At 39.1% G+C, this 27,914-nt stretch overlaps 1 protein-coding gene across 1 annotated transcript; it reads left to right on the forward strand.

Moving 5' to 3' along the window:
• Positions 1 to 990: 990 nt before the first annotated feature.
• LOC110160697 (putative methyltransferase NSUN7) lies at positions 991 to 26,503 on the forward strand. The gene is made up of 14 exons (XM_055159038.1): positions 991 to 1,219; positions 5,042 to 5,100; positions 7,877 to 8,007; positions 8,548 to 8,700; positions 9,690 to 9,873; positions 10,940 to 11,180; positions 11,770 to 11,913; positions 12,872 to 12,973; positions 18,100 to 18,223; positions 18,733 to 18,835; positions 25,208 to 25,337; positions 25,417 to 25,442; positions 25,525 to 25,668; positions 25,800 to 26,503. The coding sequence occupies exons 1-14, from the start codon at positions 991 to 993 to the stop codon at positions 26,046 to 26,048; spliced, it is 2,019 nt and encodes a 672-aa protein (XP_055015013.1). The 3' UTR covers positions 26,049 to 26,503.
• The last annotated feature ends 1,411 nt before the right edge of the window (positions 26,504 to 27,914 follow it).

Genomic DNA, 27,914 nt, shown 5'->3' on the forward strand with positions numbered 1-27,914 from the left:
CTGTTACCATGGTGATACAGTAAAGCAGGCGTTCCGGGAATAGGACGGACTTTTTCAAAGTTTGCGTCTGACACAAATTAACAACTGCGCAGTTTTCTGTCTTTTTCTCCCGGGCATAAAAACAGTCCTGTGTGGTTAGCAACTACTTCAACAACTCTGGGAACAGACTCGAGGAGGGAAGTTCACTGCGTCTCACGTCCATGGACTTCTCATGATGGGCCAAGTTTAAAAGAAAACATCGCATTAAGCGGACCAGAAGAATTAGAAATAAATACACTGAAAAATCAAATAGGCTCTACAAGTGGGAGGTAAGTCTGCTTTGTTTCAAGTTAGTAGCCTGTGTTGTGAAAGTGGATAATTTCAGGTGTCCTATGGCCAACATGTTAAATGTTGATTTTAGCTTGATATTTAGCTATATAGCTATATTAGTCTACATTTTTATTCTTTAGATATGTTTAGTTGATACAAATTTTAACGTGTGTGTGCTGTGGGAGTCTGTAACATATTTTTTTCTATCATTGCCATTTAAAATGTGCACTATTTAACTTTTCTGCTGAAGGGTCCACCACCTACTTATCTCCATGGAGATGTTATTGCTTTTCCTAAAATGTTACACCGAATGGCATTCAGTTTAGATATCTCCATAAAGACATGCGTGTCCATGAGGTTGAGTTATAGGTCAGGTCTGTAGAGAGGCGAGCCTGTTCATAGTACGGAGGCATTATTTTTTTATGCATTTTTAACAATTAAACAATCTGTAACTGAATAAATACTGTACAGTATGTACAAGTTATATTATACTCTGGTACAGGCAAAGCAATAACATCTAGATGGAGACAAGCAGATGGTGTACCCTCCACCAGAGAAGTTAGATAATGCTCCTTTAATACAACCTATTACAGCTCTAAATCAATTAACGTTAACTTGCCAATTGACTTGGCTTCTATTGATAAAACACATAAAAGCATGAAACTTTGTGTTACAGCTGAGATGGAGGACTCTGAACACCTGGAGCACACCGCCGATGGCCAAACTCAAGAGGGCTTCTCTGACAGAGTCTACCTTCTGGCATCAGTCATCTTCCAGAACAATTACCTGGAGAAGCCAGCTGCTCAAACACTGGTGAATTATGGCAAGAAAAGGACTCTCTCTCTGCCTGAGGTCACTGATGGTGAGATGCAGCGAGCAGCCTACGAACTGGCTTTTAATTCTCTCAAATGTAAGTAGTACCATTCAAGATCATGTCAAAATCAATACTTTGTTATGGTCTCCCAGAAAATTATATATATTTTTTGCCATATCACCCCCCCCTTAATTTCACATACATGAAATAACATCTCTACTGTATAGTGGCACGCATATTCACACCAGAAAGGTTATATAGTGCACCTTTCAGTTAGTTATAGTCATTTTACTCCACATTATCAAACAACCATTTAAGGTGTTTGAGAGCAAGGGCCCACCTTGTGAAAGTTAATTGACAGGGCAAATTGAAAAAAGATAAATAGGGGAAGGACAAGTGGAGTAGAGCGAGCTGCTCAGGTGATCAAGGGAACTGTGTGTGATGCTACAAATCAATCAGCCCCACGATCTCTTATCTGTGAGCAGGGTGCTGTATGGGTGGCTCAAGTCTCCGGGGTGTGTAATCGCTGTGGTGATAAGCGAAGAAGGAGGTTAGCCGAGTCTTGATGCAGAAAGCTGTCTGGCATCGATTTAATGTGTTCCTGCGATGGAGAGGTCAGGTAGCAGGAACAGTCCCGTTGGCATGAGTGATTCTGTTCCCCAACATCAATCCTCTGAGCCTGTATAAGCCTCTGGCCAATACATGCTCCTCAATTAATGCAGGACACCTCCAAATATCCATCAGCTCAACTTCCTCTCCTCTGCTGCAGTGACCTGGGTTATGGCCATACAGGGTACATAGAGGAAGGACTTCTTTTGCTCAAGATAACGTCAACAGACTGACGTAGATGATGAACATCTCAGAGAGATTTTTACATTTATATGATATATGTGTGTGTGTGTGTGTGTGTGTGTGTAGGTATGTATGTATGTATATATGTATATATAAAATTTTGCATAAATTGATTTATCTGTGTCCCACATAAACATTTCCAGACCCTCACTTCACACACGGTAACACTGACACTGCTCTGGAGTGACTGATCCCAAATCAAGCTGAGGTCAGTCATTCACCTAAAGCAGAAATGCTTCAGCAGCAAGAAATGCACCAAGTAAATGCCACTGAGCTGTGTTATTGATCCTGTGATTTTCACTCTTATCTGCTCCCAGCAAAAAAGTCCCTCTCCGAGCTCTGTAGTGGCGTCTGAGGACAAAAACTGGTCATTAATACAAACAGAATTTCTTGAAAACCTCTTTGCTGGAAATAAATGCTACAGTACCACAAAATAGTTCCACTGCCTCCACCTCTTCCTGTATTTTTGCTCTTAACATTTTTGAAAGGGTATTCTTTGCCCTCTCTCCGAATTTTTTTTTTTATTACTGAGTGATTGTCATTCGGATCACTGGCCTCCAGAGAATTTATGCTGCCAAGGTTTCAAATGGTGTCATGTGCTTTCCTCACCCTCTGAACACAAAGTACTCAATGGTTTTGTCAGGGTTTCTTTTTACTGTATCTCTTCTTTTTGGCTTAATGTTGGAGTCATACTTATTCATTTGATTTGACATAGATTTATTTTTCTTTTTGGCAAATGACACAATTTTGGACTTTGCCATAAGTTGACCTTTTTTGGCTTGATATGTGACAGATGTTTTGACACTAAATAATACATTTTAGTTCCTTTCTTGATATTCAAGGTCACCTTACAACAATAAACACGCACAAAAGAACATTAACATAAAAATGTTGAAGTTCCTATATTACGTAAAATTGACTCTTGTGAGCTTGAAGTTATATAATGTTGTTACCTCCTCAAAACCATACCCAGAATTGTGTTTTATTTCATTCACACATGTTTTAGTAACCATGCATTATTAATCTGTCTACATCTCCAAAGCTCAAAATGCTCTGTTCCACCTTGTGATGTCATGAAGTGTTTTTTTTTTTTTTTTTTCCCCACAAGTTCACAGCTACCTTTACCTTTTATGACACATGCAATTTTGAGACACTTTTTTCTGTTTTCTTGTATGCAAGTACTTCAGTCTGTTTGGCTGTCCAACATGAGATGAATATGCATTTAGTAGGCCTGACACAATTTGAAAACATTTTGAAGCACAATATATACATAAAGAAATATTGTGTTAAACAATAATATTGAAGCTAATTTATACCACTTACACAAAGCAGGATAATTCTAGTAAACCAGTTTTTAAATTGACCGTATCTTTAAAAGGCCTGAGCTGCAACAAATAAATAACAGAAGGAACCAATAATTAGCCATAGAAGTTCTTAATTTAAACCTCTACACCTCAAATATTACCTTAATACATCAAAATGTCAAGAATTTACCTGTTATTGTAAAGATAAATATTGAGCTTCAAAATATATTGTTCCAGCTTTCATGTATTGAATGATAAGTCAATATAGTCATTATCATGACAGGCGTAGCATTTAGTTAGAGTGAGGTGGAATATTCAGAGATAGGAACTTGGCTGAGACGGGCATTTGTTTAACCACATTCACCATCGCTCATTGCTCTCTGCAGTGCCCAAAACACATAATCAGCAAACGCAAACACTACCTCACCTCACTTTAAAAAAAAACAAAAAAAACTATAACAATGAAATAAAAGTATTCTCTGCAATATATAACACTATATCTAACTCATAGCACTGTCTTCAGTTAGCAATAATGCAGTAATATTTTTTGTTCAAGCCAGCCTGCTTTGGGTGATTTATAGCATGTAAAGGCTGTGACCTCTATAGGCCTCCAATGTGGTTTGCACTGCACTGCGTTTGTTCTCTGAATGGTTATCTCCCATGGGATTATCTTTAAGGCTGGCTGCAGTAATAACTACCATAGCACACATTACATTACTCCCCAAACTATACACCAGATTACCTGATATTTATGCTCACATCTTGATAAGCCCTAATGTTGGAATAATGCAGGATGTTTTACTTGCTTAAATGCATTCAAAGGTCCCAGTTGGCAGAGATCCCAGGGGTGTGATAAGGGACCTCTAGAGGAAGCGGCTTGTAGCTATGAAAATAACTACATGCCATATATACACTGGGTAATGTTTTGAACATTTTTTTAATCCTCATTTATCCTACTTTTAAAAAGCTAAAACACAATAGCTGGCTGCAATACAACAAATACTCTGCCCTTTTGAGTGCAATTTTTTTTATTCCTTCTCATAGAACAATGTATTTTTTCCAGGCTGTATTTTTCTTGACAAGAACAGAGGAACAAAGGACAGGGGGTAGTCTAGGACAGTTATCTATTTGCTTGTATCCTGTGAATGTTGGTCGATCTGCCTGTCCTTTTAATGATCAATGACGTTTCAATTCCTAATTTACAGGTGGTTAAATCTTGGCTGTCAAATCCAGAATGATCTTTTTCTGTATTTTTTATACAGAGAGGAATATTAGTCTGGGCCCCACTCTCTCTGTTGCGCCTCGAGCCAGAACCAAACATGATCGTGCAATCAGATTAGTTTTTTTCAGTGACACGTGAAATGAGGGAGCTCATCATTTACAAACAAGATCAAGTCTAGTGCTTTGCTCATTGATTCTGTAGAAATCTACAATTTTTTTTTTCTTTTCTTTTTTCCTTGTATGCAGCCGTAATGGTTTTGATAGGGATGGACCATGTGTGTCCCTGATTGCCCCAATCCACCTGTCAATCACGCCCGTCTGAATTTGAGGAGTAAAGTATTGGAGAAGTGTGTTTACTGGATCCAAGAGCAACAATTTTGTCAAGCCCTATGAAGCGAATGCTGTTGTGATTTTGGGCTATACAAAAATAAACTGAATTGAAATTGAATTGTGAAACTGGTGTGATAACCTTAACATTTTACATTATTAGTTTGTGTTAGTGATAACTTACCTGAATTTCTTTCTTTCTTTTTCTGTGCAGATCAAGAGCTACTAGAAAGCATCATCCTTGACAGTACTTTTTACCTTTCACAGCCACTCGTACGTATGTTTTTTTGTATAAAATCTCATCAAAATCAAGTCTTTATTTTTAGAGTTTTGCCATTAACACTGAAACATCTGTGTAGTTTACTGTGTCACACTTATACACAGACTTGTATTGATTCTGTGTTTTGAGTGCAGTAGCTGAAGCACTTTTCATTCATCTTTTCATCTTTTACCTTGTGCTGTGATGCTGCCTGTAATTTCCATTTATATTTCTGGTGTGTCTTTATTCTACTCTTCTAATCAGTATCTGTTATATTGATGCTCTGCTCTGATACATTTTATCAAGTCACAAAGCTCCCTGTCTCCTTTCTAGTCCTTTTCCTAATCAATGACAATCACTCCCTTTGGATCTACACGTCTAAATGCACGATGTGGCAGAACGGGCTTAACTCTGTCTCTTTTATTGCTTTTCTCAAACAAAACAGGTCATTAATTAGTCATAAAACCAAGGGTTTGAATGCCCCGAGTCAGTAGTTTGTTACTGATCTCTGAGCCTACCTCACATAAGACCAATTACAAGCTAAATGGTAAGAGTATGAGGCTTTAAATGAGCTCTCAATAAAATAATTTGTTTTATGGGATGATACTGACACAAACAATTTTTTTTTTTTTTTTTTTGATTTTCCCAATAACAATAATTAAATTATTATTTTACAACCCAACATGTGTCTCTTAGTGCCTTGGCCGAGTAAATTCTGAGTTTGACTCCGTTTCAGGCATTTCTGTGCAGTGTTTGCATGTTTCTCTCTGTGTGTGGTTTCTAACAGGTCCTTCGTTTGGCCCATTAATTCAAAACCTCACAGTATTAATCCTGGAGACAGGCAAATGATCAGTGAATGAATTTCCCTCTAATAAAGGATAACTGTAGCCAGGCTGGTGCCACCTGGTGCCTGCGCTCAATTTCATTTGTCTCCAGCAACTAGGTCAGCAATCAAAATACAACAGACGTATTGTACCCAGAAGTGCAAGTGCAAGTTCGGGCACCAGCCAATCAGCAAAGAGCCATATTTTGAGTCTTGTCAACGAGTCCCAAGATCGAGGATTTAAAATCAGAATAAAGAGAATGTTTGGTGAATTTCATCAAGGGGAAAGACGTTATTGCCCTCCTTCCTACGGGATTAGGGAAAAGCTTAATATACCAGTTAGCCCTGTTAGCGGCACATTACACACGTGACAAAAATGATAAAAAGTACCCGCATAGCGTTGGGCAAACGAATTCTAACACTGCGAGGTCAGATGGTTTCTACGAAGTGAAACCAGCTGATGAATCAGGCTAGGATAACTGTGTTATGTGTTTCAATTAGTAAAATGAACTGCACAAGTGCAGAAATATTACCTTTACCCTAGTTTGAAGTTTATTCTTTTACAGCTTTTGAGTATTCGCCCACATGTGTGTCTAATTTACTGGCAGAGACAGTGAAATGGCTGAGTGAGATTTTGCAGTGAAACTCGGAGTCTGTCTATGTCAGTGCTTCTGGCAAATGTTTACATTAACTGTGAAATGTGTGTAGTACAGTGGCGCACACGTGTCACAACTGTTGTCCTTGTGAGTTACAGCCCGGGGTAAAATGAATCGGTCGCACAATGTGTTGGTGGCAGGTCGTTACTCTGCATCCTTCAGACAATAAAGCCCAAGCACAATGAGAGTCTTTAGAAGCCCGTCTCACCTCCTTTTACACCAATGGCATCTATAAAATTCAACCTTGACAGTGAGGGGGGTAGTGAAGGGGAAAGGTATGGGCTAGAAAGATACCTGTAGGTCCTTAAAATGAACGTAAAATGACTACGTTAGTCTGAAATGATTAATCGGAATAATTGTCACCAGTCGACTAAAGTAATCATAGTATCATAGTATCATTGTATCATTGTTATCTGGACTACACAGATTCACATGCCAAAAGACAATGGTGTGATTAAAAAAAAAAAAAAGTCTAAAGTCAAAAGAGTTCTTATTTGTGTCAATAATTTAATAATAATGATTAAATTGTATCTGTAAATATAAGTTACATTTAAGTATTATAAGTGAATATAAGTTACAAAAAATTGTTGCTGACTAGTCAACTTCTGTAATAATCTTTAGCTGAAGCCCTAATGCCAAGATTTCATTAGATGGCACTGAAGTTGAAGTAACTACAGTACTGTTAAAGATTATTTAATAGTGAGTCCAGTCTCTAAGGTGACCTGCTGGTATGTTTACAGTAGCCCAATAACCCACCCCTGGATTCTGTTGCCACACTACAGAGTGGTCAGAAATCTTCTACAAATGTTTTTTTTTACATCTTCTTACTTAGGTGGTGGGTGATTTTTTTCTTTGATATTAAACAAGTTAGACTATTAATTCAATTTGATTTTGTCATCATTTATTTCCTGGACATATTCTTTCAACATTAATGTCCTAAGCATAAGCAACAAAGACTTCAAATCATTGCAAAAACTGTAAAATAGCTTTATGAACTATCCTCCAAATAACATGCTTTTACTGACAGGACTTTATTGTAGACCCTTGGATATCACTGACAATTAGCACTGACATGACCATGAGATAAATTCACAATTTCCACATGAGCTGTAATGTCAAGTTTCTTAAATATGTTTTGAAAGTTTGTGTAGTATTCATCTTTCTGCCCCATTTGCCAAATAAGCTGAGCTGTTGATGCTTTGCGCCCCCATCTGCTTCTAATGTGGCTGCTGCCCTGCTGTCCTTAGAAAGCAGAGAAAAACTGGTTAAATCTGGAATTTACTAATAACAGATTTTTTTTTTTTTATCTAGCCAGATGATCAGATGAGCCTTGCTGTTGTCATGCTCTTCGACTTTCAAGACCGAAAGTTTATCCCTCGTAAATGTGAGAATACTGATGAGGATGTAAAAGAAGTGAGAGAAGTGGAGCTCCACCTCCTCAGGTGCATTATCTAGTGAATAGTTAAATTAATTTCATTTAATTTTTTCTTTGGTAATGGATTGTATTAACGGATAGACAAAGTGAGAAAAACATGATAATATAACATAACCCATTTCACACCAGAAAGTAGGAGGAAGAAGTCTTATTAAACACCTTCGCCATTCTCTTCAGAATAAACGGCACAAACATAGAATCAGAACAAGTTTTATTATTTTGTCAGTGAACAAATTTACAAACTAGAATCTGGCTTTGGCATTATGGAGCAACATAAAAACATAAAGTAAAGAATGTATATATAGACAATATAAACTTTGAATATGAAGATCAATTTGTTGAGTTCCATTCGTATAGTCAATAGATGGACTATGTATTATGATTAAGTTAAGACTTACTATGGATTTTATATTACTTTACATTTACTTTTACTTTTTACTTTTCCATAGACCATATTTGAACAATTTTTAAGTTCATTGTCCAGAGAGAGTTCCACATAGAAGATATTGCCTAGAGTGAAACCTATTTTTTATGTTTTCTTTTCCAGATTTACAGCCAAGTTTGCCGCTTCCCTGGCCCGCTGGAGGATCAAACATGAGCTGCTGTCCATTGAGTGTATGCTGCCAGAGAGTGTGAGGATAAAACAGGAGAGAGCCAGCAGCCTTATGCTTTATGCCTGGGTCAACTCTCTGAAGAGCAGGTCAGTACAAATGGGCTCATGCGATTGAATATGTATAAGGTGCTTTGTCTATCTTCCATTTTATAGTTTTCCGAAATGTAGTTATTGTAAATGAAGATAAAATGAATACAAATTGATGCAGAGTACACCTCGACCCATACCTTTTCAAATGGGATCTGGCCCAGTGCTACTACATGTTTTATGCTCAGCTGACACTCTATTAAATATCCAGACAGAGTGTTTATGTGTGATTATGTGCCCCAGTCTGCGGCCCACACAGCCTGATTCTGTTCACAGTAAATCAAGCCACAGTGGACAGATTCAATCAGCAACAACCCTCAGCCCTCTCAGCTACCACAAAGGTCACCTGTCTGGACTGTGTGTATGTCCGTATGAGTGTAAGAATATGTAGTATAAACTATTTTTACTAAGCACCTAAAGCCCCGCCCACAGCCCCAGTCTAAACACGCTGTTAAACTGGGCAGTAGCTGGAGGGCCAAAGGGGAGAGAGGGGGAGGATGGGTGGGGCCTGGAAAAGGTGTGTGGTCGATGGAGTCTCCTGGCATCAGAGGCACATGATGTCACATACCTCTAAAAATGCAGTGGTGGAGTTTATTTAGTGTTTAGATTCAGGTTGCAATGATTGATAGGAATAATCGTGAATAATCAAATACATTATTTATTTCTTTATTTGATTGATTGGTGCTGTGCATGTAAACTGACAGACATGATATAACATTAATGTAAACATTTAAAAGATTGTAAAGATAGTACGATTTCCATCCATTTTCCCAGGGAAATAATCATTGACTATTTCACTCTCAAATTTTCTCCATCAACAACACTTCAGTTGGCACATTTTAAGCTCAGGTTGGTTATATCAAAAAATATGCTAACTACTAAAATAACTAGGTGCAGTCCTAGTTTAGACCCATGTTTCCATGAAGTTAGTTTAAAAATTATTATTTCTGTGATCTCCTCCCTGGCTTCCTCCTGTCTGCCTGGTCCAGTCTTGACGAGGTGCAGAGAGTGCTGAACGGAGCGGGCTTCTACAGGGTAAGATCAGTGGGGCAGCTGCAGGGGAAGACCTTCTGCCAAGACCCACACTGTGAGGATCTACTGGTGTTCCCGGCTCCATTGAGACTGCACCTGGAGCCCACCAGCCTGCTTAGTAACCACAAGCTCATCGTTCAGGTACACACTGCTCCCAACATTGAGATATCGAAAAGAAAAAGTCTCTTTGTACTGATCTTAGTGACAATTGTGGGTCAATGATTTATCACACACTTTTCTCCTCTATGTTAATTACCATTTTAAAGAAAAGGAGGATTTTATTATTGGTGGGTGTGGTATGTGCTATGAAGCAAATATTGAATTTAGATTTCATAACTGTGTCAATATGTTATTGATTATGGTGAGGCACGTTTGCCCATCCACTCCTTTTATTGGTCACCATCTGTCAGGCTTTGGTGGATTTAACCAGTCACAATGAAGTGTAAATTTTGAGTAGCAACAGATGAGTTTCACCTTGCTGTTACGTTGTTGGCAACATTTTCTCATTTAAAGGATGATACAGATATTTAGTTTTAAATTATTAAACGCTATGGCAACAGTCCCTGTTTTTCATCACTCTGAAACATATGAACAGGAACAAAAACTTGTTGGTTTAACTTAGTAAATTAAACCAACAAAAAATAATAGAAGGTCTGTCAGGATACATTTGAAGTGCGATATATAGCCAAAGTATGTATAGGCAATAAACTATGATATTGATACAATTAATGCCACTGACACAATAACCCAAAAGCAGATTTAAACCACAAAAACAATGCTAAATGTACAATCTTGTTAAAAAAAACAAAACAAAAAGAGAACAAAGAAGAAGAAGAAACAAAAAAAAAGCTGCAATAAATAAACAGTAGAATGAAATACTTTAGTTAGTTATGAGTGAAGTTATTTTAAGATAAATACTAACCCCAAGAAATATTGTTCCAGCTTTTATACGTATATTGAGTGATAAGTCATGTAATTCACGTGACAGGCATAGTTAATAATTTTTCCTGTTTCTATATATGCTACTTTTGCTTCAACGATAGATACTCTTCTCCTTCCTCCTGCTATATAAACACATCTCTTATTGATTCTTCAAACTGACTGACCATTGACTCTTCATCCATCTGTCTCTTTCAAATCGCGGCTAATTTTCAGTGTATTCACATTTGGATCATGTAGTCTGAGTCTCCGTTTGACCTCTCCTCAGGATAAAGCCTGCTGTCTGGGCCCAAACGCAGTGCGCCCTTTGTTACAAGAGGCTGAAAATGGAGATGTTCTTATGGCTGGGTGTTTCTCTGGCCTGACTGTCGCACACACAGAATCACTAATTGCAATGAAACAAAAATCCATGGGCAATGACAAATCCACTGTCTTTGTGTGCGTGGGAGACAGGACGGAGGCTCAGAGGGAGAAGCTACAGCGGGCTGTCAATGCAATGGGCTGCAAAAGTAAGTAAAAATGCAAATAATAGCTAACACTTTATATCGGCAGTCAGCACTAATGAGCAAAGCATTTTCAGTTGGCACCAGTGACATTTTTTTTTATTGTAAACATGACTTGGCATCTTTACAGCACTGAATTAAACATTGGCTTTGAAGAATTGTAGAGTTGTTTTCAGTTTCACAAATGCACTTCTTAACTGATGCACTGTATACTTTGTCTAGATGTGTGTAAAATCCCTCAGTTGTCCAGGTAGAATCCATGACAAAGGAGAAATTAAATTTGTCAAATGGTCAAAAGTTTACTTTGGTTGAATACATTCCGCAGCTCATCCAAGCTGCTTCCTCAGTTCTAGTCAGAATGCTGATGGACAAGTGCCTTATATCTGCCTGCAGGGAGGAGCTAACTACACTGAAACTACTCTGAAACGAATGCACTTTCTTTACAGTTTCTGTTTGTTAGCTAGGCCTATTGGAATGCACTGAGCGTGGGGTCATATAATCATTATGCTAATATGACTGACTGCGAAATGTATTCAACCAAAATAAACTTTTGTCCAGTTGACAAATTTAATTTCTCCTTTGCCACTTTGTCTAGATGTGAAACTGATACCGAAGAGCTTTCAGTCTCTGGACAGAAGCGACAAGCAGTTTCAGAAAGTGCAGGTCATCCTATTAGCCCCCAGATCTTCACTTTCATCAATCAGCAACCCGGTTGAGTTTATACTGCAAGAGGATGGAGGTATGTGGCAAAACAAACCATTTTAAATTAACTTTAATGCAACTTATGTTCCAACAAGGGCAAAGAGAATTAAAGTTTATACACCAACTACTTCACAACATTTCAACCACCTGTCTGCTACCTGTCTGGTGATGCATGGTGTCCTGAAATAGAGCAGGAAAATATATGAAAACATGTAATTGCATTTTTTATAAGCATTGTGATTTGCAAATTATGTAGCTTTTTGTTCAGAGTGCACATTTAAAACGCGTCCAGAAGCAATAACGTTTGAGAGAAATATAAATTGCTAAACTAATACAAGGATCCCATACATTTGAAAACAATTATTTACTTCAGGGCTGGCAATTACATTACGACTGGATATTTTCTTGTTTGCAGAGAAAATGATGCTATACAATAATTGCCATCTTTTCTAATTTTTGATTCAGGCAAATGATTTCTTCCTAATTTGAAGAAATATGTGAGGACTTTCCAAATTCAAAAGATATATTATTTTGATTTTAATTGCATTGTTTCTGTAAAATTGGAAGATGTTGCCATGCTAAATACTTCAAACTATTCAAATTGAGATTTTGAATGAATGAATTGCAGTTCTAGTAGAGATGCAAGCTTTCTACCAATTTATTCCATGCTTCTCTATTTTGCTCATTTATAAATTGTCAAGTTTGAAAAGTAATGTTAATGGGCTCTGAGTTTTTGCCTGCAAGTGGTCCTAATGTCAAAAGCCTTAAATTGGTTTAAATGTATCAAGTCTCTCTACAGGCATCTTTTGGCTACACACCATTCTGATCATTTCCGCATTTGATTGCTTTGTATAATGGCTTTGTAAAGGTAACGATTAGCCTTCAAGACTCAATCAATTCTCATCAATATATGCATTAATAATGACTCTGGTCTGCTTTTTACACAAAGACTAGACTGAGTGCAAAATCCTACTCTCTTTTCTCTGCTTTCCCAGATACGGAGCTGCTACAGGACCTAGCTCGGGGATCCATCGCCAAGAGCAAACTGGAGTCTCTGGTTGTGCAGCAGAAGAAGGATATTGATCATGCCATGCAGTGTGAGTGTACCACCAGCTGCTCCAGTCCAATGCAACTCTACAGCCATAACTCAGACAAGATATACACGTCTCCACTGTACGTACCCCTCTCCCCTCTGACTACATCAAGCTCTCACACTTTCTAATTATCTTATCTTATTCATCATTAGTGACACAAGCCCAAAGAGATCCACCGTGTCTTAATTACACATTCAGTAATGATTCTCCTTAGATAGTACAGTACACTGTGAGTATCTTCAATATGGAAAAGAATGGTATTTGCATCAGTAGTTGATAATGCTGTGTTAAAATAGTACAAAAAAGAGATGGGTTAGCCAATTAAACTAATTCATGATATAAATGTAAAATTTGAATAATTTTGGCTAATTTAGATTTACTTGAGTGATGCACCCAGATTAATTTCCTTATCGTTTCTGACAGTTGTTTAAACAATGGAGTAAGCATTCCTATTTTAACCTGTCAGTGATGTAATGAAACTGCTTAAAGGGGGCTCTGTGTTCATGAAGATGCTTTGTCTAGTACAGCCATTCCTGAAGTGTTCTGTGCCATGGCCCCCCTATTGACGCGAAGATAACAAGGGGCCCTCAAATAATAATGTACATTATATTTAAATTCCTTAGATTTACATGGTAAACAAGATATAATTATGCCTGTAGGTTTAACACTAATATAAAGCAATACATTTAAACTAGTATCTTATGTGAGGTTTATTTCAAACTTTATTTCTTTCTGCTTGCAAAAGTGGAATTCAGCCTTGGCTGCACTTTTCTTTTTTTACTTCCCGTTTGCTGCGGAGGTCTCATGATGGCTGCCTCTTGTTCATCTAGTATTTCAGCATAGAACACTTGGTTTAGTGCAGGAGTCTCAAACTCAAATTACCTAGGGGCCACATTAGATAAAGTCTGAGTGAGGCTGGGCCGCATTGAGTATTCGATAAATAGCGGTTGCACGGAAAAAAAGAGAGAGAAAGAACAACACGCAACACACTTTCTTAATCTTTAATAACAGTTCAGAACATGAAAATGTATTCAGAACATGAAAATGTATTCAGAACTTAAGTTTAAACTAATACGTCTACTCTTCTTCTTTTGCCTTCTCCTTGCTGGTTGAAACCTGGCTACGCTTCATCTTGCACAGCTGAGAGATATTTGGCTTGCAGGAGGAAGCACATGAGATCCTCAGGATAGATTGAAGATGCTCATCAGTGAGCCTTGACCTGTATTAGGTGCTTTCACACCGACAGTATTTGGTGCGCACCAAACGGTCCATTCGAACCAAAAGTGGTTAGTTAGGTTCGTTTGCATTGGTGCGAAAGCGTCAATCGGACTCTGACCCGGACCAACTCAAGCGGACCGAGACCTCAAAAAAGAGGTGGTCTCGGTTCGCTTGAAACCAAATGACCAACTTTGGTGCGGTTCCTCTGGTGTGAACGCGAACCCGGGTCCAAACCATAGACAGCAGGTCCAAACGAACTATTTGAAATGCATCATGGGAGAAACGCGTCTCCTCTGCCTGAAATGACGTACTGTACGACTCCAGCGCAGTAACAGATTGTTGTCCAGATGCAGCCGCGATTCATTTTCAAATTATTTTACCAACAATGGCCAATACAGAGAATGTAATACACGAAGATCAGAGCTAGTACGTGCAAACATGTGGCTCCAGAGTGAGTCAAAATTGGGGGGGTGTACTTCTGTTCAGGACCTGCACAGAGGTCCCGGTGTTCCCCGTGATCATGTAGGAACCAGCATTTGTTATTTTAGGCTTTAATTAACCAAATAATTTTATGGTAATAGGCCATCGCCCATTCAATTGATTCACCTTTAAAAAATGTCCTGCTTTTAGCCTAGTGTGAGAAATACAGTCGGACTAGATCCAAACCAGAGTCCCGAACCAGTAGGAGCAGCTCTGGTTCTGTCCGGGCTCAGATGACGTGGAGCGGGGAGTGAAAAGCGCTTTCCCTGGGAAGAACCAAATGCGCGGAGGACATACACCAACTAAACTGGATTCACGCTTCTGTCCGGATGCTTTGCACCACCTCCGAACCAGCTGCGGTTCTTGAGCGCGGAGGACCGGAGAAGCCCGCACATACCTGTAGGTAGTCCACAGCGCATTCTCACTTTCCCCGCACGGAACCAGCGCGCAGACGGCAAAACGTACCCGCTCAGACCCAGTCATTGCGCACCGGTCTTGCTCACCACCGTCTATAACCAGCACATGGAGGATGGAGCCTCCGGACCATCTGACCAACGCACTTACAGGACGACAGAAGACCAAGGACCAGACCCCAGCGCTGTCGTGAGGAGGTGCGCGCTACGGTGAGCGCTGTTGGCTGCTGCTGTTACCCGAACTCTGGGCTGATGCGGTGAGTTTGTAGAAAGTTCTACGTTGCTGTTTTATGAGTTCATGGTGATAAGATGTGGACGACCCGCGGTATTAACAGTGATCAGTATTGGTTACTGGAGGTATCGCTGTTCTACCGGGATACAGAGGCTCGTTAATCGGACCAGTTTTGATTCGTTTGCCGGTGTGAAAGCGGACCACACTGGAGTGTATCTGCGTCTCGTATGTCAAACATGGATGGAAGACCCTTGTTTTTGCCTCGTACTTTTTGCTAACATGTCGCCAAGCCTCTGGAATAGATCACTGCAGTTTTGTGGTGCTTGCATATTGATGGGACAGATGTGTTTACCGCTGAGTGCGCGTGAATTTCGGCGACACATATGTGGAGCTTGGTCATCGGGTTGCCAGTAAGTTACGCACCGAGTATTGAGCAGGTAAACAGACTGTCAATGTCTTTTTATTTCTTATTACCCCCTCCAATAAAGGTCGCATACTTATGAACAGGGAAATTCTGTCAGCGCCTCCTCTGCGCTCTGATACTGTGGTTGTGGGAGCGTAAAGTGAAGTGCGCACACGTGTACCACCACGTGTGGTTTGTTTTGGTTCTTCGGTGACGCCATATGTGCACGTGTATGTGCACATGTACTTGTATTAACAGATCCACTTAGACTCGTTGTTTCACAACTGCTGTAAGTTGAGTTTTGGGATGTAAACTGCGTTAATAATCTCTTGTTGTGAATCTGCATGGGCACCGATGGCAGCTTCATCTGTCAGTGCGGCCTGCGGTAGGGGGGTGAGATTGTGCGTACATCTACCGCGGGCCGCACTGACATTATTCTTTGGAATTAAGTGGAGGGCCGCAAAAAATCCTTCCGAGGGCCGCAGTTGGCCCCCGGGCCACGAGTCTGAGACCCCTGGTTTAGTGTCTTCTGGCTCAGATTTTGGTTTCTCATCTTTGACCACATTGGGGCTGGTGTTGTGGGACTGTGGATAGATGAGGAGTGCTTGCAACTTCGAAGTTAATGCTACCGTTATGGTTTTTGTTTTTAGGAATTTGTGTCTCTGCAAAGACACTTGTACAACCGCCTTCTTTCATAGTGTTGTCAACACCCTGTTCATTCTCAATCAGGCAGATGGAAGGAATCCTGGATTATCCTGTCATGTCTTTTCAGTTCTTCTAAACCAGGCATTTTCTTTGAGTACAGGAGCCAGCACAAACTTGGACTTTTCTTTCTCCTGAGGAGCTTGTGTTGCTTCAGTCTGTGCCTTCTTGAGGTTTGGTTCCACCCTATCTGGTCTGCATCGATTGCCACTCCTATAATTTTTTATTCAGTTTTTAGGACCTTGGGATATCTCTCCGTTGGTTTTGTTATGACAACTAGGTCTGCCATCACTGCTTTTTCTCTCTGTTCCCTGTCCAGTATTAAAAGGTCTTCTTCCTCCTCTTGGGAACCAGTTTCTAAGTGTTGGAGATGTCTCTGCTGCACTGTTCTGATGCCAAGTTTTCTTGGCATAGTCAAACCTCCACAATGGCTACAGCTATTCTCTCTCTATATATTAATTCTTAATATTATTTTTATATCAGGTAGCAGGTAGAACTGTGTAAAGAAGTGCACTGGACATGAAATATATTCCAAGAAAGAAACTGTTGTTAAGATTTTTGCAATACTTCTCTGAATTTCAGCTTCTAGTATGGCCATTGAAATCATCTTGTTGTAACATACATATTGCAATCAATCCAAAAAGTACTTATTTTGGAAACACAACCCCCCTCCACTGACCTTATGAACACAGCCAAGAAGAGTAATTTTCATATATTAGGTTCATAATATGAGTCTTTTTAGCTTTAGTTCATTTTGCTTTGTTCCTTGCCTTTCTTCATCTCTTCTCATGTTCATCAGGCAGGTGCAGTCGTCCTGATAGCTGCATTGAGAAAGCAGCTTGTGTAATCGCACTAGCATTGATTGGCCCACCTCAACATTTCTGCCAGCACAGATTCCCTCCAATGGGACTGTTAATTATTAGTGGGTGTTTATCGAGTGACTGCGTCGATGGTTTCGGTGCACAAGGCATCCGGCGAGACAAATATTCTCAAAGTCATATGCAAACTCCGTTACAGTCTATAATGTCCTCGTATCTCATTTCCACTTATCCAAAAGAGATTTCTCATTGTTTTGTTGCTGATTTAGAATACTACCCAGCAGCTTTTTATTTCAGCTCACTCAGACTAATTGTTTTTGACAGACTGTAATTAGTGAGCAGGAAGAAAATCAAAGCTTAAATGAATGAAATCTAGCAACCAATAGCCGCAGTAATCTTTATACCTGATGCAATCACTAAGAAAAATGCGCCATGAATACCCAATCGCCTCAAAGACTCTGTATTACTGGTGGGAGTTCCAGTATTACATTAAATTAAACTATCTTGCTTTTATACAGTTAGTTACAGGTGCTTTTATGCAAAAAAGTAATAACTTGAAAAACATGCATTATTACTCTGAGCATGGTCTCCTCTACAAACATCTGATCTGTAACTTGGCCTGGTTGGTACCCCACATGCTTGTCTCCATGGAGATAGGTAAGTCTGGAATAATTGCAATTGAAAGGTGGGGGACCCGTCTATGCCTCAGTGTATTAACCTAACACTGACACTGACATGAACACAATATATGTATTTTTCCATAATTCACTTGAGTGGATTTTGGACCTTAACTCCTGAGTGGATTTTGGACCTTAACTCTCAGAAAGTTAGGACTTTTTTTACTGAAACTTTTGTCTCCACAGTTCCCAAGATACTGTCAGTGATCTACACCACCTACTCATCGTACCCTGAAGAGAACGAGGAGGTGGTCCGAGGCGTGTTTGAACAAGCTCCTGCCTGTGGGGGGAATGGTCAGAGTCAAACAAGGTAAACGCAAGGGTTCTTCTGTGGGCCCCCTCCCAATGCAGCCCTGTGCTCTAAATCTGTGCTTTTTTGTGCATCCTCTTCACGTGAGCCTCGCCAGTTGTTTGTCTCTCTTCAGATAAGCCCCTGTCACAGTCTCAGAGCACCTCAGGCTGCCACTCGATTTAGTGTAGTCTCGCAGTAGTGGAAATCAAATCAAAGGTGTCATTTCATGTCTGTAAATTCTGTGGAAAAGGGAAGGAAAATATGCAGCTTGTTTTTGTAGATTCCAACTGTTTGTTCAGCTCTACAGTTTGTGGGTGTTTTTTTTTTATTCATTACAAAAAGTCTATTCACATTGTGGGTTTTCAGTACTGGCCTTGAATTCCAACTAATACAATACAACATATTTGTTATAAGACCCTGCAATCACCATAGTTACACTCAAATATTACAGTTACATGCCTGGACAAATCTACATCAAATCTGTATATTTATTGTTTGCTCCCTGTATTTATATTTTCTATGTTCAGCCTCTCCTCGTTCAGCTTTCCTTTAGACTCAAAGGACCTTTTATTCAAGATGGAGCCCACAGAACACAACAATGGCTGCTTCATGGCTATTTTCACCAGAAAGGTAAGCTTTTATGACACTTGTAGTATCTAACAAGTCCAAGAGTTGTAAAGAGGCTGTGGGTTCTGAAAGTCTCAGGTTACTGAAGTGAACAAGAATGCTCAACTGATTCATGGAGTATTGCCTAATGCCTATTGATAACGAAGAACGAGACATACTGTGAAGTGCATAGCTTAAAACGTCTGGGAGACAAATTGACCAAGGTAATGTTACGCAAAGGCTGGAATTCTTTGTTACGCCAATCACAAATGGAGTAAACCACAAAGAAATATCAAGAATTACATTGTAAAACTGCAGGTGTCCTTGGTACAACTATGTGACCAATGGATATTCCACAACACTCTTCAACTACTAGAACTGGTCATCTCTAAGTGAAGACAACACATATGGCTATTATTTCTATTCAGTAATCTTGAATAGTTACATAGCACAAGAAAAGTTTTTATATATCTAAAGTTGCGATCAGGTATCATTTGTCATCACATCTATTTCAAACTATTCTGTGGCAATCTTGAGAAAGAAAAAAAGAGAAATGTTCAAAGTAGAAGTAAGAATGTTCAGTCACAGGCAGAAATCTGGTGCGACTCTACGGCCTGAAAGCGATTGTAGAGATGTGGGAGGGCTGCGGCGGGATAAGGGGAGATTGAATACTGAAAAGGGAGCGCCCTGATAGAGACAGTGTCTGTGTCAGCTGCAGCAATAGAAATCTGTTAAGGCTGAGATGAGCAGAGCTGATACCTACAGTAGGGTGTGGTGGGCCTCACTATTCAGTCAGGCAGAGAGGGGCTGGTGACTAATTGAATTGCAATGATGACTCCCTTATACACTCCACTGCATTGTTCTACATCTGTTCTCCCTTCTCTCTCCATCATGTCTTTTATGTAACATGATCCCCACGCATAATGCAGTTTGGAGGATATAAGGGCTTAAATCTGGCAATTCTTAAAGTAGACTGGTGCATTTAAAAACAATTTAAGATTTTATAAACTTACAACAATCTAGAAATTTCTCCTCACCTATGTATTCATTTATTTACTGTCTTGTACCATTTTCTCGCACAAGTACAATTGTGGAGAATAAAATTCAAATAAAGGCTTTTGTTTGTCTGAAATGTTACACACTCAGACATTAAAGTAACCATTAACACAAAAATTTACTTTTTTGAGCTTTTAGCCATTTTAGAATGTTGTTACCTCATCAAAAACATACATGGAGTTGTGTTTTGTTTCAAATACACATATTTCCTTTTCCTTTATTATTAATCTGTCTACATCTCCAAATCCCAAAATGCTCTGTTCCACCTTGTGATGTCATGAAAAAGTAATTTTCAGGTTAACAGCTATATTTTACTTTAGTTCAGTAGAGATTGGAAATTCCAGAACTGAAATGATCCAGATTATTCTAGTGAAGGTGCATGAATTCCTGTAATACCACATGATGTCGCAAGGTATTTTCTGTTTGAGAGAAGAACTTAGAGTATATAGGCAGCCAGGGTTTGTGCATTAAACATGTGTGAATGAAACATAACTCTAGGTATGTTCTTGATGAGGGAACATCATTATAAGAGAGACCAGAAAATAGCGTAATATAAAAAACGAAACAAAAACATAAATACTGTATATATTTTTGTGAGGGTATTACCAGCCTAAAATCTTCTAGTAAAATTATAGTGTATGACGTAAGGTCTTTCCACAGTGACTTATCTCTCTTCTGTCAGGTTTCTCCACATGACAACATAACTAGTGCTGTCATGCGATAAAAAAAAATAATTAAAGATTAATTAATTATGATCTGTAATTAATTAATCTAATTAATCTCTTTTTAATCTCACCTAAAAAATGCTGAGAAAAGCCTTCAATTTCAGGTATTTTCATTTAAATTCATTATTACATTATTGTGGCAGATCAAAAGACTGATATAGAACAAAAAAAAGTGACTTTATAAAGTCATTTATTGTTTAACAAACTTTAATAGTTGCAGTCATTTACATTCCACAGTATCATCATTATTATTACTGTTACTAATCTGCAGTGTTGGGAAGGTTACTTTTAAAATGTATTCCCCTACAGATTACAGATTACATATCCCAAAATGTAGTTTGTAACTTAATCCATTTAATTATTTAAAGTGAATAACGTAATTTGAATACTTTAAATTACTTGATATTGTCATGCTTTTTAAAACTACATGAATGTAGCAACCGCATCCTGCAAATGTTGTTCTTGTTTGTTCTCTTCAAATTGGCTGTTGAGCCCAAGTCTCCATGAACAAGAAACTGTTTGCTGTAAAGTAGCAAAGACTAGGAAATCTGAATATAATAACTTTTGTCTACTTAAAGACAATAAAAAGTCCAGTCTTTCCTTAACCATATTAAAAATATTATTGATAGAGAAATGCTTTCTATATGCGATCACTGATTTTAGTCCTGGTTTTAGTCCTGGTTTAGACCTGCTTTAGTCCTACTTTAGTCCTAGTTTAGTCCTGGTTTTAGTCCTGGTGTTAGTTCTGGTTTAGTCCTGGTTTAGACCTGGTTTAGACCTGGTTTTAGTTCTGGTTTAGTCCTGGTTTAGTCCTGGTTTAGACCTGGTTTTAGTTCTGGTTTTAGTTCTGGTTTAGACCTGGTTTAGTCCTGGTTTAGTCCTGGACTGGGTTAGTCCTGGTTTTAGTCTTGGTGTTAGTTCTGGTTTAGAGGCGCACAGGAGGAAGCGCGGTTTACGCAGCGTACGCGAGAAAACGTACGCGGCGCACGGGAGGACAGCGGTGTCCGCGCAGTAACTACGGAAGGAAACGTGGTCCGCGCGTTCTCAGGTTAATGACGATGATGAAGGTGTGTGTTTGTGTTTGTTTGTGTTTGTGTGCGTGTCCTCTCATGTGGCAGGTCACTATAGGACAGTAGTGCAGACATCATGAGCCTATGCAGGTTGTTTTCACCAGTGACATTTAAGTTGTAGGCGATTTTATATTTGTTATTTTCTTTTATATTTCACGTCGGGAGAATAATTTCCAAGACACGAATGTGTTTTTACCTGTGCACTGCTGACTCTGTTCTACTGGCTCTTCGACCTCGTCCATTGTGCGACTGACGCCGCAAACGTTAACATGACGTTTACATCGCTCTTACTGCGCGTGTTTTCTGTGGGTTTCCGGCGATGAGTGGAATTACCGAAATAAAAAAAATTATAAATGTGTTTTTTTTGTGTGTGTGTTGTTGTCCCAACAACATATAAAAACAGATTTTATAATAAAGCAACTCGCATACAGAAACAGTAAAGTTAGAGATTAAAAATGAGATTAACGTGATTAAAAAACATAACGCGCTAAATGACTGTAATTAATTAATCGCAATTAACGCGATAATTTGACACCCCTAAACATAACTACATTTACCAGTCCTTATGAAACATGCGCCAATGCTTATGATGCTGTGGTGAAGTTATTAGCCACTGGTGCAGCTAGCTCCCATACACAGCGCTCTCTGGTCATCCATCACGTTTTATACCTCCACAGATGAGAATGAAAAGATAATCAAACTGCTGTAATGGCACTTCATACAGGATTTTTTTCTTACCCCGCCTCCAATAAACTTGTCTAATCAAAAGTTATTGTGGCACCCGGAAAAGCATCATAAAAATAGCAATTATATAAGTGTTTGAATGCTGTCTGGCCTACATTGACTGTCACAGCGGTGAGCCATAAATTTCTTTATGAGGCGTCCATACTGGAACAGCTGGGGACGATAAACAGGGTCGACTAATGCTTTTTTGGCCTAATTTCTATGGGAAGCAGAGCAAAACGGGACAAGCCCGAAAGGGGCACAGATATTGAAGGACAAATCTCATTGCTATAAATAAGATGATTCAATTTAGAGTTTGGCTTTGATTTGAGTTCATTTATCTTTGTGTAGTGGTAGTTTTAGGCTTTGTACCAGCATATTAGACATAATGGTAATGAGCATATGGGCAGGCGGCTGTAGTTTTTAAGTACTAAGTAGGTGAGTCAGTATTGGCTTAGGTTACTTTGTCTGAGGTTTGAAAAAGTCATGAAATTAAACCGAGAGGATAGCGTACTTTGTTTAGAGGAGATGTTGAGGAAGTGGGGGGAGAAAGAGAAGTAAGGGAGAGTGTCTCTTGAATTATTCAGCGCCCCCTGTCTGTGTGAGTTAACATCAATGGTGTTGTGGGCATTCGCTGAACACTGCAACACAGACCACCACCCCGTTTACCTGCCGTCACCTTCACCTAACTGTACACAAGTATATGCATATCATTTACACATAAATCGTACTATAATACTGGCATGAATACATTTGCATGGAAGTACGCTTGAAGGTTAAAAATAAAACACTAACTCGATGGCTGCGTGTCCCAGTCGTGTACATGGTGCTTGTGAATAATTTAGGCTCCAAAGAGTGCAGTGTGCCGCTGTATGCTGAGGCAGCAGGTGACCCCGAATAGGACCAAGGACATGAGGGGGTTTCATCTTTGACCATTTAAGGCACTATATTAAGCAAATCGACTCTTCTGGGCTTTAAAACATGTTACAATGTGATTACTTCCTCAGAAACATATCCGGAGTTGTGTTTTGTTTTATTTACAAATGTTTGAGTTATGGATGCACCAATCCAACTTTTTTCACTTCTGATACCGATTCTAATACTATGGCTTTAATTATCTGCCGATACCCAGTATCAACCACTACCAGTGAAGAGACTGAAAAGAGCATTAAACCAAACATTTAAACAGAAATAAAATAAAACAAAACTTGTTCATGGATCGTTATATCAACTGAACCGATATTTGTAAGCCAATATCTGCAATCCAGTAAAAATGCCAGAAATGGTGCTGGTATCTGATACCAATATTGGATCGGTGCATCACTAGTTTGAGTAATCCTTTATTATTAGTCTGTCTACATCTCTATAGCTCAAAATGCTCTTTTCCACCTTGTCATGTAGTGGTAGTTACATTTTTTAAAATTATTATTATTTATTATATGTTTATTTAATAAGAACTGTGCATATTAATGAACATCTACATCACTGCAGTGTAAATATGCCAGATTATAGCAAGAATGCTAATGCTAATGCTAATCTGTAGTCCTTTGGCAGGTAACACCACAAATTTAACAGAGAAAAAACAACAATAACAAGTGACAGGTCTAAACTAAAAGTGTCCACAAGTCTGGTTTTCCTTTAACCACTGTTTCAAGTGGGATTTGAAAGTGGCAAGTGTGTGAATTAAACAAAACTCCAGATATGTTCTTCATGAGAAAAAACATTATAAAATAGATAAGTAAATAAGACTAGGAATGTTTTGGTGAGTTTCATATTTTATATATATATATGTATGTATGTATGTATGTATGTATGTATGTATGTATGTGTATATATATATATATATATATATATATATAAACATAGTATTATTATATATATATATAAAACATAATATTTTGCTCATTTTGTAGAGAGCACACGGTGCTTGGGGCCAAATTGGACATACATGGCATATCTATAGTGTCTATAGTTTTGTTGGGAACTGTGAAGCTTATTTTACTGTAAACCCCCCCAGAAGAAGGTTCTGGACCCTGAATGCCCACAGAGACATGGAGACACAGACAAACAGAAGGCGAGCCTACCCAGGAAGCGCGGGAATAAACAGCACATACAGTAGAGCACCTTCACACCCACAAACTCACTATCAAGGTGGCAGTAGGAGATTGACAGTTTTTTCCTGTGGATCCCAAAGACACTGAGGAGCACTTTGCCATTGACGGGAAACATTGCTAAGGAACATTAAAAGCATTTGCTAAGTTAATGGACATTCAAAAGAACTGCTTTGCTTACAGTATTATTGTTTTGTTTGCATTTATGATAATTTTGTAAACTTTAAAGGGACACAAGGTATAATTCTTAAAGTTACAAAATTTACTTGAAAGTGTATAGAACAATTTGAGTCTAAAGTAGAGCTTAGACCTAAAATTAAGCCAGTAAAATTTGATTCTCAACCACAAGCCCTCTAAATTAAATGACCGGTCATATTAAAGGAAAAATTGATTAAGACACAAATAGAACTAAAACTAAACCTATTGAACTTGATACATTAAGGGTAAAACAATACAAGGAGTCTTCAAAGGTATCTTACACAAATTAAGCACCTGCAACATTTGTTAATTGTTTGTCTGTCAACTGTTATTAAACTTTGCCGGCTTTTCCATTCAAAATGATCTTGAATGTGACTCTTAAATATCACTCACCACTCCTACGATCCTATGTCCTAGGTCCAGTAGCTTATTTCCTACTAGCATAGGTGCTACAATAGTATTCATCTTTACATGATTTAACAAGGAACTATTTTATTTTGGTTATGTTGCCAGGATCCCCAACATGTCAAAGATCCCGTAACAGAAGATTCAGTAGAGGCGGCAGAGACAATGGAAAAACCACAACGTAAAAGATCTCAAGCTCAACTCAAAAGAAGAGAAACCAAATCCAACACTGGCAGTGGTAAGACATGATCTGTCAACAATCTTTAGGCTTTAGGAAGTCAGTTGAACATGAGGAATAAATGTGCTTTTCCCCCTAGGAACCTCCTTAAAGAAGAGTTCAGTGGTGCGTCATTGTGGCATATTTTAGACATATTTAGACAAATGCCATTTTTTTCATGCATTGCCTTTGTTTTATATCTTGACAGCCTTCACCCAAAGTCAACGAGTCCGGCGAGGCACAACTGGCCAGAATAAACTCCAGAGATTCCAAAAAAAACCCCAAACTTGAACCCCTTCAGAAACCTTACAGCTGGAGTAATACTATTCGCCTGAATCACTTTCCACAACAGGTAGAGCAGATGAGTTAAATTGTGTAATGTGTTATCTGGATAAATGGATTTGTTATATCATTATCTCCCTCATAAAAAAAAAAAAACTTTTCACTTTTTATGCTTGACCCTCTTTTTCAAATTATTACCAGACTGTGCCGAAGCTCAAAGAGTCCACCCCAATAGTCCTACCCAAGATTAATTCTAGTGGCTTCAAGCGATCCCCGAAACTGGAGCCTTATGGGAAATCCAATCGTTGGAACAAAGTGGTCCATCCTTATCCTACTACCCAGGAAGTGCTCAAGCCAACAGTGATCTCTCTACCACAGGAGGACTTCCCTGCTCTATTCCCCCCTCACGTACGCCCCAAATATAGAGCCAGTTTCAACAATCACATGTGAAGTCTTTTCGGCTAGAAACCTTCATACTCAGTCAGCTGGATGGTGAAATAGCCACTGCCATCAAATGAAACTCTAAAATGGATGAGAATCAGTATTAAATATAATATATAATTGTATAGTCAAGAGGCTTTTGTTTTGATAATGCGTTTATTGTCACAACATATTTGTACATTTACACTCAGTGAAAATGGTGGCAAACAGAACAGATATGACTTTAACTTTCAGAGCGTCTAGTTTTATGTGAGAGAGTGCCTTTTGCGTTGGACTGCATCACTGAGTTCACGTGGAGGTGAGGTGGTGGCCCCGAGCCATAGGAGCAGTGTGAAGGGTTTCAAAGAGCAGTGACAGCAAAATGCTTTACTGCGATGTGCTCATATTTATGTGTCTGTGACCCAGAGCTGACAGTCTGCAGAGCTTCTGAGAGAGGGGGGTATAGAGTTTACCGCTATAATACGTGTGTGTCGATAGAAGGCCACAACACTGCTCATATCCATGGGTCTCAGCTTCCTGTTATAGGCAACATTTTGAGGACTTTTCGCCATTCAAAAGATACAATAATTTTGTCCCATGTAACCATTAAAGGACTTTATTATAATTCCAACAGAGTGTCTCAGACTTTTTTTGACCACTTTTTACTCTATCATCACAGTAAGTTTTTTTTTTTACTACAAGCATGGTCATCTGGTCATAACGGTTTATTAAATAATAATTTAGGTTATATTGTTAGGCACGGTCCTTGTTTTTCATCATTCTGAAACTCATGGATGGATTAGAAGAGTTAACCAGCTACCATATGTTAAGTGTGTACATAGAGCTTCCTGAGCAGTTTCAAAATAACATTCTTGATACTTTTAACTTGTTTGATCATGGTTAAAATACTATCAAATGACAATCAAATATGGAACATTATAAAAACATATTTGTGGAGTAACAGTTAATTGTGGGGGCTCCGGCTAATTTTTGTTAAAAAGTTCCAAAAAAGTAATATTATTTCGACCTGCAAACATTTTCTGCAACAAAAGAACTATAAGTGGGTACTGACACACCCAGCCTTTTGTTTTCTGGCTGTTTAACTTGAGAAAGTACAAATACACCGGAGCTCCGACTACTTGGCCTGAAGCTGCCTTGGGCAAGAGTGCCAAGGCCACGCTGGAAACCATAAGGGCCTGGCTCCACTGCACGCATCAGTGTTTAAGCGTGTAACCTTGTGTCAACGCAACAGCGGCTCCATCGGCAGCTGCAGCAGGACGTACACGTGCAGTACTGGCTCTGTTTGTCAATGGGAAAGATGATCAAACTTGACTGGGCGCGTTTAGCCACTTGTATCAAGTCCACAGTGAAACTAACAGCTAGCTGAACAGGCTTGTATTTACCTTCTGTACAGGGTGACCACGGCAAACGGCAGGTTTGCAAAAGTTAATTTTATAGCACTAATTAACAGTCATTCTGGAGCTGGGCTCTTTCACATGACACAGATCTGTCCCAGGAGCACGTTGTGCTGATGGTAAACACACAAATACAACAATAGATGCATGCTGGAGCTGCCCTCATTCACTTTCCATGCATTCTAAAAGTTACGCATCCAAAAGTTGCAGTTTTTACGCTCGCGTAGGGCAAAATATGCGTGCAGTGGAGTTAGGGCCTTAGGGCCTTTGGGATTTCAGAAAATAGGATCCATCCTATTTTTGACGCTCTACACGAGCGTAGGCGCACATCCCCATCAAAATACACCGAGAGCATGAATCTTTGGTTGTATTTGTGCGTTTACCATCAGCACAAGGTGCACCTGGGGCAGATCTGTGTCATGGGAAAGAGACCAGGTCCAGAAAATGCTGATGCGTGCAGTGGAGCCAGACCCTAACAGCT

This window comes from Boleophthalmus pectinirostris, unplaced genomic scaffold (assembly GCF_026225935.1).
Source record: "Boleophthalmus pectinirostris isolate CB_2022bp ecotype Guang Dong unplaced genomic scaffold, ASM2622593v1 HiC_scaffold_23, whole genome shotgun sequence".
Classification (NCBI taxonomy): domain Eukaryota; kingdom Metazoa; phylum Chordata; class Actinopteri; order Gobiiformes; family Gobiidae; genus Boleophthalmus; species Boleophthalmus pectinirostris.